This window comes from Sorex fumeus, unplaced genomic scaffold (assembly GCF_029834395.1).
Source record: "Sorex fumeus unplaced genomic scaffold, SorFum_2.1 ptg000002l, whole genome shotgun sequence".
In the NCBI taxonomy this organism is placed as follows: domain Eukaryota; kingdom Metazoa; phylum Chordata; class Mammalia; order Eulipotyphla; family Soricidae; genus Sorex; species Sorex fumeus.
This window is the reverse complement of record NW_026606059.1, coordinates 60,900,001-60,914,266: the sequence shown is the minus strand read 5'-3', so window position 1 is coordinate 60,914,266 and position 14,266 is coordinate 60,900,001. Positions and strand designations below refer to the sequence as shown.

The following is a 14,266-nucleotide window of genomic DNA, read 5'->3' as shown; positions in this document are numbered from 1 at the left end:
TATAATAGCCATTGAATTAAATGTTTGTCTTGGTAGCTAATTTCAATCCTTTAACAACAACAAAAATATTGTGAAAGACCCATATGAGCAGTTGTTGTTATTATCTCTTAGTAGGAACCTAGCTTTCTGATACTCTAATGTTCATGTAACCAAAGGAATCAGCCTTCAACAAATATGAGCGACCACTAACAGCCCAGCATTGCATTTACTGGTGTTCACCTAGAGGACTTTGCTGCCATTTGTAAAAAACCTAAAGGGGCCTTAGATCCAGTTAGTTTTATTGATAATGGAGTTAATATTACATTTAATGGTTTTATTAGATCATTTTTCTAGTGGTTTTCCAATTTTTAAATTTTACTGCCTCCACAAAATTGCCAAGAATGAGTCCTTAAGAACATTTTAACTTTAATAGTTATTTCATAAAAGTACTGGGCAAGAAAAGTACCTGGCATATAGTCAACCTAATTCAATAAATGCTAGTTGAATAAATGGATGGATGAATGAAGAACAAAAAAAAGTGATACGAATTTAGAATAAAGAAATATGTAAATGGAAGGTGCTTAGCTGTAGGAGAAACCAATGCCTTGTCCACAAATGGTCCAATTTCCCTATGGCTCAGCAAACTTACTATGACCTATCACAGCTGATAGATGACTTCTAGATGACCTTGGGGAGCTGCTATGTAGACTTTCCATTGATCATTCAGACTATGCTGTGCTTTATACCCCTGACTACCCACGGTGGATGATTCACTTCATTCCAGTTCTTGAACTCCTCCTATGAACCAAATACATTGTAAACCAGGCTTTGAAGTTGTCAGGGTGATTAAAGCAGTGGCTGAATGCTCAAGTAGTGATGGATTTGGGAAGAGAGTTGTACAGGAGTTATATCTCACATAAGACAGTTGAAAACTGTGGTTTGGAACCTAAACTCTGGTTTGGTGGCAGGCACTGCAGTTTTGTCCCTACTCTTACCATTGTGTATGCTTCAGTTTTTACATCCAAAAACAGTGGGGAGGGTAAGAATAATATCTTTTTATCTTAGGACATTTCATAATTAAGAAAATTAAAATGATCTTTGAAGGCTAACGATTGTTATTCTTTATTTTGACTTGACCAGTTGGCATATTTTTATGCTCTAAAGTATAGATTTTTTTCTAAGGAGTTAAACAGTATTTATTGTTGGATAATCATCCATTCACTAGACATTAATCTTTACTGGCTATGTGCTGTGTGGTTCTATGTAAATAATGTTCTCAAAATAAGAACATTATGGGTATGGCTAATATATTTGTGGTTGCTGGGCATTAGAGAGTGTAAAGCAGTCATATCCTTTGTCATGAAAAAGTTCTATGTCTTGAGTGTGATGGTTACAAATATCTACGTGATAAAATTTCATGAAGTGATACACATTCACACAAATGAAATCATGTGAAGTCTGGAGAAATCTGAATGAGGTCTATCACCTGCACTAATTTCAGTATCTTGGTATGATACTGCACAATAGCTACTTATGGCTATGGTACCATTGTCATATAGTGCCATCACTATAGGTACAGTGGCACCATTGAACTGCAGAGTTCAACAGGATGTAGGGTATTCCTATGTACAAAGGGGACATGGGTTCTATCCCCGGCATCCCAAGGTCCCCTGAGTGCCATCAGGAGTGACTCCCGGTCACAGAGTCAAGAGTAATCCCTTGGTTACTCTATGTGAGGCACAAAAGCCAAAATAAAATAGCAAATACAATAAAATGGCACCAATCAGGAATCTAGGTCAAGGGGTACACAGGAGATCTCTGTACCATTTGTTGTTGCTTTTGATTTTTAGTTAGATTATTTGGGGGCCACAGCACAACTCAGTGCTGAAGAGTTGCTCAGAGTTCATTCTGGTCTGTGCTGGGATGCAGTATTGGGGACCAAACTCAGACTCCAGGCCTCTCATTTGCAAAGCATGCGCTCATCCTATGTGCTGTCTCTCAAGCCCAGCAACTGATTTTTTTAAATGTATTTATTGAAATTTAGTGAATTCTTCTGCATTTAGCATATTCATACATGTGATGTCGTCATCCCCTTGATATATCTGAGACCATTTCATCACCCCAGGAAGGGATCCCAGGTTTTAAACAATGCCTCCCAACCCCAGACAACCATGTCTCCTTCCCCTCTGCCCCTGGCCTCCATGATACAGCATTCTCTGTAGGTTTCCTTGTTCTGGATATTTCATATGAGGGCAGCTGTAGACTATGTAGTCTATATGTTATTCTTGTAATTCCCTGTGACTCTATCATAATTTCAGAGTAAAGCATTAAACTCTGAATGGACATGTTGCTGTGGGACAAGCCTGGCGCCAGGCACTAGGGACACGTTTAGATTGTGAGTGAGGTTGGCCAAGTTCCCCCAAAGGACCTGGTGAGCACATTTAAAGTGTACAGCCCATGGGAAAGATCTGGAATCCTGCTCAGCCTCCAAGCTCCGGTAGCCCTGTGGAACTAAGTGTTTCCTTCAGACTTTTGCCCTCCTTGGCTGCAGTGTGCAGTGGCCAGGGCGCTGGACGCTCGTCATCTGTCCTTTCTTCTTCCCAGTGTCCAACAAGCACCCGTTTGTGGATAGCAATCTTCTCTACCAGTTTCGACTGAACTTCCGTCGGAGGCGAAGGCTGATGGAGCTGCTCCATGAAAAGTCGCCCTCCTCCCAGGAGACACATGACAGTCCCTTCTGCCTGAGGAAGCAGAGTCACGACAACCGGAAATCCACCAGCTTCATGTCAGGTACGTGGGGTCTACTGTGTGTCATACCCCGGGTGGGTGTCTCTTGAGAACTTGCGTGGTTCTCAAGAAATTCCACACTGTGAAATTTCACTCAGTGAAAATTTTATTTATAAACAAAATGTATGCCTTCCCCTCCCCCCTAAAAAGCCCCTTACTAGCATGCATGCAACTTAGATGTCATAAAATCTGCTCCCCAAATTAGTTATTTAACATCTATAGAAGACCACTCAAGTTCACATTCACAACTCACTTTTAATTAATAAACAGTTCTTACATAATACTAATTTTCCAGGTTTTTAAATCATAACATTGAAAATTTCTCTCTCCCTAACTCACTCTCTCTCTCTCTCTCACGCGCTCTCTCTCTATCTCCTCTCCCTCACCTGGGTTCTATCCGTGAGATCCCATGATTTGAATGGGATGGTAAACACCTGTCGAACTGTAATGTGAAGAGAGAAAGAGAGAGAGAGAGAGAGAGAGAGAGAGAGAGAGAGAGAGAGAGAGAGAGAGACGAAAACATCCTGGTGGTGTTTTAGGGATCACAAGGGGCCACATACTATAATGAGAATTTGGGATTGACTAAAGATTGACCACATTGCAAGGCAAACTTGTTATCCCCTCTACTATCTTTCTGGCCTCAGCAGTATATTTTTTGTTTTGTTTTGGAGACACACTGAACAGTGCTCAGGGCTTGATCCTGGCTTTGTGCTCTGGTGGGTTTGGGGAACCATATGAAGTGCTGGGGATCAAACCCAGGTCAGCCATGTGCAAGACAAATGACCTACCAACTGTACTATCACTCTGTCCCCATTAGCAATATGAACACATATAGACTCCTGAGGGCATTCTCATCATCAACTCATCATTTCAGATTGGCCCAGAATAAAGACAAAGCATGAAAAGCAGACCCACAGGCTCATAAAGCACAACCCTCTGTGGCATGTCCCACAAGGTGCAGAGCCAGCCGTTTATTTCACTGCTCGCTTAGAAACACTGGTGGTTGTTGTTCATGGAGAACCCCATTCACCCAGAGAAGGTGAACTCTGGGGCAGCCTTTCTGTGTAGGAGGGGTGAGGGTCTTAACAGGGCATCCTCCATGCTGAAAACTTGGCCTCGACTTGAGCAACTGCTTGTCTTACGGTCTGGAAGTTCAGGGCTTAACTTGTGACCCAGGGAAAAATGAAAATATGTGCTATGGCTATTTTAGAATGAATAGGAGGTAACCCCGAGAACAGCCACTGCTCTGTGTACTGAGGTCTTTCTATGCTTCTGGCACTAAGCTACATACTTATTTTCTCATTTAATTCTCACAATTGCCTAAGTGGGAGGACTTTTCTTGAAAATCCTTGCTATAAGAGGAAGAAGAAAGTAAGGCATAGAGGAATTGAGTGATTGACTCCATTACATAGCTATAAAGTGGTGGGTAGAGCTGAACTTGAGCCCCAATCTCTGTCTTAACGCCAGTGCTTTATTAAACTGTCCACTCCCTACCACAGCTTCCTCAGACACATGTGAGATGGAAGAGCAGTGACCCTCAGTGCTCTGTGACAGTAAGCACTGGACAGGAGCCAAAGCCTGTGCTCACATACACACCCTGTCATACCCACCTTAGTCGTCGTGGTCTTCTGCAAAGGCTGAGTTTACACTCAAACGCTCCATAGTCTCACTAGTACTGAGGTCGGCACATTAGATCTCTGTGATGTGAAGGAAGATACATAATCACGGTCCCCCCACAGACAGCTTTTATTTGATGTTTCCTGTGTGCCAGCACTGAGGAATCCCCTTCATGGCTTCTTTCATTTCATCATTGGCCTATTCTTCTCCCTGTGGAGACGTGAGCTCTGGAGGCAGAGAGAGCATTTTCAGTTGTTGCCTCGCATGCACTTCCAAAGCCCACTCTGCTCTGTATTTTATGTTTTATTTTGTTATTGTTTTTGTTTGTTTGTTTGCTTTCTTTTTTGGGTCACACCCGGCAATGCACAGGAGTTACTCCTGGTTCTGCACTCAGGACTTACTTCTGCCAGTGCTCGAGGGACCATATGGGATGCTCAGAATTGAATTCGGGTCGGCCGTGTGCAAGGCAAACACCCTACCCACTGTGCTATCACTCCAGCCCCATGTGCTCTGCATTTTAATTGCCTTCTTCCTTTACACTCAGCACCAGTGGTTTGCCATGGAGTCAGCAGGCACCAATGTTAGTTCATGGTCTAGCCAGCACTTAAGTTACATCCTCTCAGGAACTACTCATTGCAGACTTGGTAGTACGTGAAATGACATTATTTATAACTGAGGGCTTTCACATACATTCCATACATTATATTAATCCTCTCCTTGTCCTGATCCTATGAGAGTGCATGATTCCACTTTAAAGTTGGGGACATTGGGGCCAGAGTGAGAGCACAGTGGTAAAGCACTTGTCTTGCACACAGCCAACCTGGGTTTGATCCCTGGTACCCAAGGTGGTCCCTTGAGGGCCCACCAGGAGTGATTCCTGAGCACAGAGCCAGGAGTAAGCCCTCACCAGATATGGATCATAGCACTGTAACACTGTCCTATAGCACTGTCCTCCCATTGTTCATTGATTTGCTCGAGCAGGCACCAGTAACATCTCCATCGTGAGACTTGTTATGGTTTTTGGCATATTGAATATGCCACGGGGAGCTTCCCCGGCTCTACCATGCGGATGGGATGCTCTCAGTAGCTTACCGGGCTCTCTGAGAGGGATAGAGAAATCGAACCCAAGTCAGCCACATGCAAGGCAAATACCCTGCCTGCTGTGCTATCGCTCCATCCAAAATATAGCTGGAGTGATAGCAGAGCGGGTAGGGCATTTGCCTTGCATGCAGCCAACATGGCTGACCCGAGTTCGATTCTTCTGTCCCTCTCGGGGAACCCGGCAAGCTACCGAGAGTATCTCGCCAGCATGGCAAAGCCTGGCAAGCTACCCGTGACATATTTGATATGCCAAACACAGTAACAAGTCTCACAATGTTACTCGGTCCGCTCGAGCTAATCAATGAACAATGGAAGGACAGTGACAGATATATATATATATAATATATATATATATTTCACATATACATATATGTGAAACTGAAGCCCAGAGAACTGTACAAACAGCCCTGGGTTGGGCTGTGTGGATGGCAGAGCTGCACACATATCCATGTTTTTTCAGCTGGCACATGTGGTTCTCTTGCTGTCCCCTCCACGTGGCACTGTGTGTTCTGGAGAGCGGAGAGCAGCCTCCTCAGTGACTGTCTGTTCTGGTCCCCGCAGTCAGCCCCAGCAAGGAGATCAAGATCGTGTCGGCCGTGAGGAGGAGCAGCATGAGCAGCTGTGGCAGCAGCGGCTACTTCAGCAGCAGCCCCACCCTCAGCAGCAGCCCCCCTGTGCTCTGCAACCCCAAGTCTGGTGAGTGGCCAGTGATGATCCTAACCCTGACTCGCGTGGGGGCTGGTGACCTGGAAGTAGATCCTCGGGCACACATAGAGGGAAGACGCGTGCTTGGGAATCTGAGGAGACCGTGCTGTGGGCTCTATGCCCACTGACGAGGAGGAAAGGGCGGAGCATAGGGTAGAGGAAGAAGGAGCAAAAGCCCATTTTCGGGGAAGGCAGCATCTGTCCTATATCAGCGCTATTCTAATGGAGGTTGCCCATGTGGCTTTTGTCTTCGTTCCTTGTTGATTGGCCCTGGGATGTGGCCTTGACCATGGGTAGCTCCTTTCTGGAAGATGGTCCTTTGGGATAGCTGAGAGTCTTCTGTCATTTGTGTCTCCAGCACCTCACAGCCCCATCGCCCTGGAGGAGGTTATGAGCAGCTGTAAAAATCTGTAAGGGTCTAGTATCCCTAGGGCAGTGATACGGTTCGTTGCAGATTCACCCATTCTGGAATTGCCTCTTAGAAACTTGTGGTTTCCAGCACCACTCACTGGTCAACCTCCATGGTCTTGGCATTTCAGGGAAGTGTTTAGGCTTAAAGACTGTTGTTGGGGGCCAGAGCGATAGTACAGCAGGTAGGGTGTTTGCCTTGCATGGGGCCAACCCGGGTTCGATCCCTGGCATCCCATATGGTCCCTCGAGCACCGCCAGGAGTAATTCCTGAGTGCAGAGTCAGGAGGAACTCCTGAGCATCACTGGGTGTGACCCAAAAAGCAAAAAAAAAAAAAAAAAAAAAAAAAAAAGATGTTGTTGAACTTGGAAACAGTTCTTCCCTGACCACTCAGTTCTTTACCCCTACAGAGCCTGTGACCCACTGACACTCATGCTTTCTCTTTGTCCCTTCCCCACTCCTTCCTGGTTCTGCAACACGTGGCCCATCACAGTGATGATTGCCTCACAAACACCCTTAACTCAGGGCCAAGGAGATATTACAGTGGGTAAGGCACTTGTCTTGCATGTGGCTGACCCAGGTTCAGTCCCCAGGAGTGGTCCCTGAGCATAGAGCCAGAAGTAAACCTTGAGCACAGCTGGGTGTGACCCCCTCCCCTCCCTTCCCCACCAAACAACAAAAACACCTTTCACTCATTTCTTTAGGGCCCTCAGTCTAATGTGTCTCCCTCAAAAAAGAGACATTTTCCCTGTAGTTTAAATTGTTTTCTCATCTCCAGAGAACAGGAATGTAGAAACAAGAGCTTATGGCCCCTTGAGTGTGAATACGGCACCTCTTCAGACAGAAAGGGAAGACATGTGTGTTACCGAGAATGAATACTGGAGAAAACTCTTTTATGCTGCTTAGTTAAGGCACACGAGTACTTTTCCTCCCTCCCCCACTCCTCTTTTTCCGGGTGGCTGACACTAAGAATAAAGTTGTAATTGGCAAGTAAATGAAGCAACCTGCCCCCACACTGCCTCTGTCCAGAAAAATCATTGAACCTCCATTACTACTGGGTTTTTCCATTAGTGAAGCTCCGCTGGTGTGATAAAATGAGAAAGAACATTATTTTTGAAATTTATAGTCATTAACATTGTATTATATGTATTTGACAGTTTGTTCAGATGAGAGATCTTAAAAGTTCTCATCTCGAGGAGAATAATTGTAATTGTGTGTGATATATGCAAACTAGAGTTATTATGGTGATTGCTTTACAACAAATACACATGTGGGATTATGTTGTATATCTCAAAGTAACACATTAGTTTTATCTTAAAGAAAAGTATATTAAAATAAATGGATAGGGACTGGAGCGATATCACAGTGGGTAGGGCATTTGCCTTGCACGTGGCCAACCTGGGTTCGATTCCCAGCATCCCATAAGGTCCCCCAAGCACCGCCAAGAGTGATTCCTGAGTGCAGAACCAGAAGTAACCCCTGAGCACTGCTGGGTGTGACCAAAAAAGCAAAATTAATTAATTAATTAAATGGGTAATGTTTCTTTAAGTCACAAAATTCAGGGTGATTCTTATGTCCAAATCCATAAGACCATGGTGGGGGGCAGGGAGAGTTGTCGAACAGTGAATAAAGATGTCTCAGGCTTCAGCCAAACTCCCTGTTTTGTACCTCCTGTTCTTCCATTAAAAGCTTATATCTTCCACCTTTTTTTTTTTCAGAACTATGACCTAACTTACACTTTATTTTTTTTGAAAATATGAAAACAATTTAATTGTCGATAAGAAAATGAAAAGTTAATGCATAAGCTGATGTTTTTGAAACCTTTGGAAAAAATTTTCTTTTCTTTTATTAATTAATTAATTTTTTTTTAAATAGTGAGACATCATGAGGTACAGTTGCAGACTTACACATTTTTGTGCTTGGGTTTCAATTATACAATGATCAAACACCCATCCCTCCACCAGTGCACATTTCCCACCACCACGGATCCCAGTATCCCTCCCACCCCCCAGCCCCCATCCCACCCTGCCTCTGTGGCAGGGCATTTCCCTCTCTCTCCTTTTGAGTGCTGTGGTCTGCAAAAGAGGCATTGAGTGGCAATCATGTTTGGTCGATAGTCTACTTTCAGCATGCTTCTCCCATCCTGGGCGGATCCTCCCAACACCCTTTATTTGGTGCTCCCTTCTCTTTCTGAGCTCCCTTTCCCCCTAACATGTGTGGTTGTCCTCCGGGTCATTGAGTAAAATTCCTGGTACTAATCTTCGCCATTCTTGGGTGTTAGTCATGAAATTTACATACAAGTGGTACTACATGGAAAGTATCATGTTAAGCGAAATGACTCAGAAAGAAAGGGATAGACATAGAAAGATTGCATTCATCTGGGGAACATAATGTCTTCCACCTTTAATGACTCTACCTTGTTTGGGGACATAAATTCATTTTCTTTTTTATGAGTATTCTGAAGGCAAAAGCAATAATCCTACCCCCCTGTCAGCTCAACAAGCATTCCATTGCCTTTCTTGGAGACGCTGCATATTTGGGGGAGCCCAGATCTGTCTGGTGGATCATCCTGGCCTTTCCCCACACTGCCTTTCCTTCCTCTGCCACACACCTGCTCTGGGATGCTCATCTGGCCTCTGAGTGCCACCAGCCAAGTGTGCAGAAGGCTTCCATTCCTCCTGGTTAGTCCCTCTTCACCCCCGGTTTCTTTGTGGCACACACATTCATGGGTTCTGCAGAGCTCATCAATATGTCCCTGTCTGAGCCCACTGAGTCCTCAAGACAGCTGGGCTACCCCAGTTCTTATCGGACATGGGGTGGAGGGGGAAGTCTCTTCCAAGTAGATTTTTGGGCAACCAGCAGGTCAGTATTTGGCTGCTGTCTTTGCCAGCAGGGCGGTTGGAGACAGGTTACTTGCAAGACCAGTCTCCTAGAACGACAGCCTGGGAGTGTCTGCTGGAATCTCAAAGCCCCTTTTTCTGCCTCCGGGGCCTGGAAGGAAATCTGTCAGGCAGTGGCTGGGTTTCTATCTTAATTCTGCTCCCCATTAGCACAGAGACCGCAGGTACATACTTGGCCACCTGTCCTATGCTGCTGTTCTTCCTCATAAGATAACAACAGTGATGAAGCTAGCTCACTAGTTCTGGTGGAGATGAAATGAGGGAACAGATTGAATGCGCCCGGCCCAAGTGGAAGCAGGTAGAGAGTATGCCAGTATGATTCCTCAGGGCTGACCACGCTATGCACATACAGTTCTTGGTGTGAAAAAGGGAATGGTAGGGCTGGCAAGATAGTTCAGTGAGGGAGGTGCTTGCCTTTGCATGTGGCTGTCCCTGGGTTCGATCCCTGGCACCACATGTGGTACCCTATCCACTTCCAAGGGTGATCCCTGAGCACAGAGCCAGGAGCAAGTCCTGAACTCAGCCAGGTGTGACATTAAAAACCAAAACAAGAATAGGCAAAAAGAATGAGGTTAAATAAAAATTTTTAAAAAAGAATGAGGTGCAGGAGGGGTAATTAGTAAAGAAAATGTGGTCTTTTAAAAAAAAATTGAAACATTTTCCAAAAGGGGGTGGCGGAGGGTGGAGCAATAGTACAGCAGGTCGACATTTTCCTTGCATGCAACAGACCCAGGTTTGAATCCGGGCATCCCTGAGCAATGCCAGGAGTACCTCCAGAGTGCAGAGCCAGGAATAACCACTGAGCATTGCCGGGTATGACTCCCCACCCCCAAAGTCAAAAATGAATAAATAGAAACATTTCAGCTCACTTCTTACTCTCTACCCCTGATGCTCAGACTTCCCCTGCAGACGTATTTCTATTTTCATCAGTCAGATTTGGTTCTTTATGTTTTCTATCATTTTCTATCTCCCAAATATAAATTATGAGTCAGGGACCTTCTCCCTGATGTTCACGGCTGGTCACGGATGAGGTCCGTGGTGGGCCGGGGCTTGAATAAATGAACAGGGTTGTGAGAGACTGGGTTTTGACTTGTGTGTCTGTCTTGCAGTGTTGAAGAGACCCGTCACTTCAGAGGAACTACTGACTCCTGGGGCACCCTACGCGAGGAAGACATTCACGGTGGGCTCGGTTCTGGGGTTCACCTGGTGCTTCTCTTTGTGCAATGACAACATGTCACCATGTCCCATTTGTAGGACCTGAAAACTCCCGGTGTCTCTTGGTTTTGGTTTCAGTGCCAGTGAGGCTTGTTGCTCAGTCACTAAAAGGCATTAAAACAGGACACAGTCTCTTACTACTGATACCACATTATTTTGCAGGAAGTAAAGTTCCTTCAGAGCTATGAGAAAGAGGGCACACCATGGAGTAAAGGAAAGGAATTGCATGTTCTGGGATGGGGGTGGGGGGCGGGGTGGGGAAGTGCTGCTGGTTACAGAGTGAATGCTAGTGCTATATCTTTAAATTCCACTTGATGTGCCCCTAAAAAAAAGCATCCAATATGCCTTTACGCTAATAAGATCAGAGATTTTTAAGGCAAATAAAGCCAATGAGTCTTTACATGGAACTGAAAAACATTGAAGGCAGCAGAGGAATCTTAAGGTTGAGAAAGAAAATTATGGGCTCGATTGTTCCACCGTAGGGAAAAGTACTGTTGACCATGTTAGCGTTTTCTTTATTCCCCTGTTTTCTTCTCTAAGTCCTAACTTGCACTAGACAGCTCAAAGGCCAGGGAAAACCTGACTCTGCTCTCTGAGCCATATTTCCAGGGCTCACTCCGTCGATAACTCTCCCTTACAACCCACTTTACTATTTCCCCCGCTTCCTCTCACTCCTCCTCCTCCTCCTCCTCCTCCTCCTCCTCCTCCTCCTCCTCATCATCATCATCATCATTATCATCCTCATCCTCTTCCTTCTTCTTTTTACTTTCTTCTTCTTTCGTCTTTGTCTTTTTGCGTTACAACTGGCTGTGCGCAGACCTTACTCCTGGCCCTGTGCACAAGGGTCACTTTTAGAAGTGCTCAGGGTACCATGTATGGTGCCAGACACCAGGACAAGCACCTAATGTGGTAGCATGAACCCCTGTGAGCAGGTGCACCTACCTGGCCCTTGTTGGGAGCCTTCTGCCATTTCACTCCCGTTGGGCCCAGTGACTTTCTTTCAACAGAAGCAAGTGCTTTCAGTCACAGCTTCTAACCCCCTGTCTCTTCTTTCAGCCTCCTTACATCTGCCCCAACAACCTCTCTCTGTGCCCTTTCCCCCACTCCCCTTTGTTGTTATGGTAACCAGGGGCTGCACAAACTTGGTGGTGCTCCCACATTTGGTTGTGTGATGCTTGCCAAGGGTTGTGCGTGCACTTAGTCATGATGCAGCAAGGAATCACACATTCTTTGCCTTGGTGCTTGCATGCATGCTTGCCTGGGGGTGGCTTTTGGTCCATGGAGCTTTCATTGTGGCTGAGTTGCAGTGTTTGCCAGCTTTCAGTGGCAACGCTAGCCGTATTGGTGGAGCCCGCACAGAACAGAGCCATGGGGACTGTGTTGGGGGCATGGGGCGGCACCTGATGTCTAACTCATGACCTCATTCTTGGAAGCAGGTGCTCTGAGTCACTGAGGCATCCCCTGGGACCCGCAGGCCCTCTTGAAACACTTCTCTTTCTTGTCTGCTGACCTTTTTTAATGACCTCAGTGGAGGAAATTGCTTTCCACAGCCTTTCACCTGGCAGCATTTATCAAACGCTACTTTGTGAGGAGTGAAACTAGAAAGGGTTGACTCATAACTGATCCGTCTGTGAAAGGCACTTGGCAATGAGACATTCGTATCAGGGAAAAGGTCAGCTGTGTGTAGGCGTGAAATCAGGTGTAATAAATGCATAATCTTCAAGGCAAAGACCTGCGTCAAAGGCTTGAGAGGGAGTGGGGATGTCCATCCAACTTTGCATTTGCTTTTCTGCTTTTCCTTGATCTCCAGTACAAGAGACCATTGATTATGTGTATACGGGGGGATCATTCCTGGTGGTGCTCCAGAGACCATATGTGCTACCAGGGATCAAACCAAAGTCAAACCCATGCAAAGCAAGTACCTTAATCCCCTTGTTATCTTTCTGCAGTCCTCAAATTAGATTTTTAGAGTTCTTTTGGTTTCAAATGGAAATGCCAGCATTACTGGTCGTTGGTTGGGAACATGAACTTTGTAGAATTTCAGGTGAAGCAGGGACATGTGTGGCAGCTGCCCTGGCCACGGAGCTGCCATTTCAAACGATTCTTCAGGGAAAAAGGCACCCCCATTTCCAAATAATTTGTAGGCCCGCAGCTCCTTGTAAATTGTGAGCTTGATGTACTTTTTCATTTTCATTTCTTGGTAGAGAAAATTGTGTTTCCAGAAAGCTAAGCCAGTATCTTCAGATTTCTCATCAGCTGTGATTTAAATTGTTATTTTAGACTTCAGTGACGTGGTAAGATCGTCAGCAAAGTGTCATTTGGATTCAAGGGGAAAAGCTCACAGTTGGAATAGGAATTGGATCTAGGTGGGGGAAAGTCAACCCTGTTTTTAAAATTTGCTCAACCTTCCACTTGAGACTGATATTAAATTGCAGAACAGCCTAAGAGAAAGGCAATCTGCCAGTTATTGATTGAGGAGTGACTTCACAGCAGAAACTGCTATTGCCAAACAGGTGTTCCTTGAGCACATTTTGCACATAGATAGAAGAAAAGTTTTGTATTCCCCTTGATGGGATGGCCATAAAATGGAGATTGGGCATGGTGCATGCTTAATCCTGAGCTGCTTCTCTCTCTCTCTCTCTCTCTCTCTCTCTCTCTCTCTCTCTCTCTCTCTCTCTCTCCCTCTCTCTCTCTCTCTCCCTTCCACTCCCTGTCTTTGTCCCTCTGTCCCTCTATTTCTGTCTCTCTCTCTTTGCCCCTCTATCTCTGTCTCTCTCTTTGTCTCTTTGTCGCTCTCTCTGTCTCTCTCTTTGTCCCTCTATCTCTGTTTCTCTCTGTTCCTCTGTCTCTGTCTCTGTCTTGCTCTCTCTCTCTCTCTCTCTCTCTCTCTCTCTCTCTCTCTCTCTCTCTCTCTCTCTCTCCCCCTCTGTCTCTGTGTGACTCTCTCTGTCTCTCTTTGGGATGGGAAAATTGTCAGCGACTGTCTCCGGTTGCTAATTGTGGTTTTCCTCTCTAGATTGTTGGCGATGCTGTTGGCTGGGGCTTCGTCGTGCGAGGAAGTAAGCCGTGCCATATCCAGGCCGTGGACCCCAGTGGCCCTGCCGCAGCAGCTGGAATGAAGGTACTTCCTGCAGAGCAGTGTCTGACTCTCCAGCCTGATCTGGGCTTAGCTCCCAGCTTGGTGACGTTTCTTTTCCCTTTCTGAATGGGATAAAAATGAAACCAACAATGATGATGGCGTAACTGGAAGGAATAGTTTTCCTAACCTCTGACTGTGCCTTCTGGGTGTCCCCAAGCTTCGTTAGATGTTTCCCGTTTCTCCCATGTAACCAGTATACTGAGCTTGAAAATGGAAGTTTCTGTTGCTTTACTCTTCAGAAGATTCGTTCTCATAACTGGGGGAGGAGGGAGGCATCCTGAGCCTGTGGAGATCAGCCACGAGCATGGCAATGATTGGGTTCTGGAGGGTTTTGGCTGCCAGGACTCTGTTGAGGTAGGTGGTAGGCTCACCCACACCCTTTCGAAGTGTCCCCCCAATGAATGTAGTCTGGCA

General features: G+C 45.7%; 1 protein-coding gene across 1 annotated transcript in view; it reads left to right on the top strand.

Moving 5' to 3' along the window:
• DEPTOR (DEP domain containing MTOR interacting protein) overlaps window positions 1-14,266 on the top strand; it is a 190,956-nt gene that overhangs the window by 134,065 nt on the left and 42,625 nt on the right. The window contains exons 5-8 of the mRNA XM_056111533.1: window positions 2,584-2,769; window positions 6,046-6,180; window positions 10,608-10,678; window positions 13,730-13,834. Coding sequence (XP_055967508.1) covers window positions 2,584-2,769; window positions 6,046-6,180; window positions 10,608-10,678; window positions 13,730-13,834 — 497 coding nt within the window. The remainder of the gene's footprint in view (window positions 1-2,583; window positions 2,770-6,045; window positions 6,181-10,607; window positions 10,679-13,729; window positions 13,835-14,266) is intronic.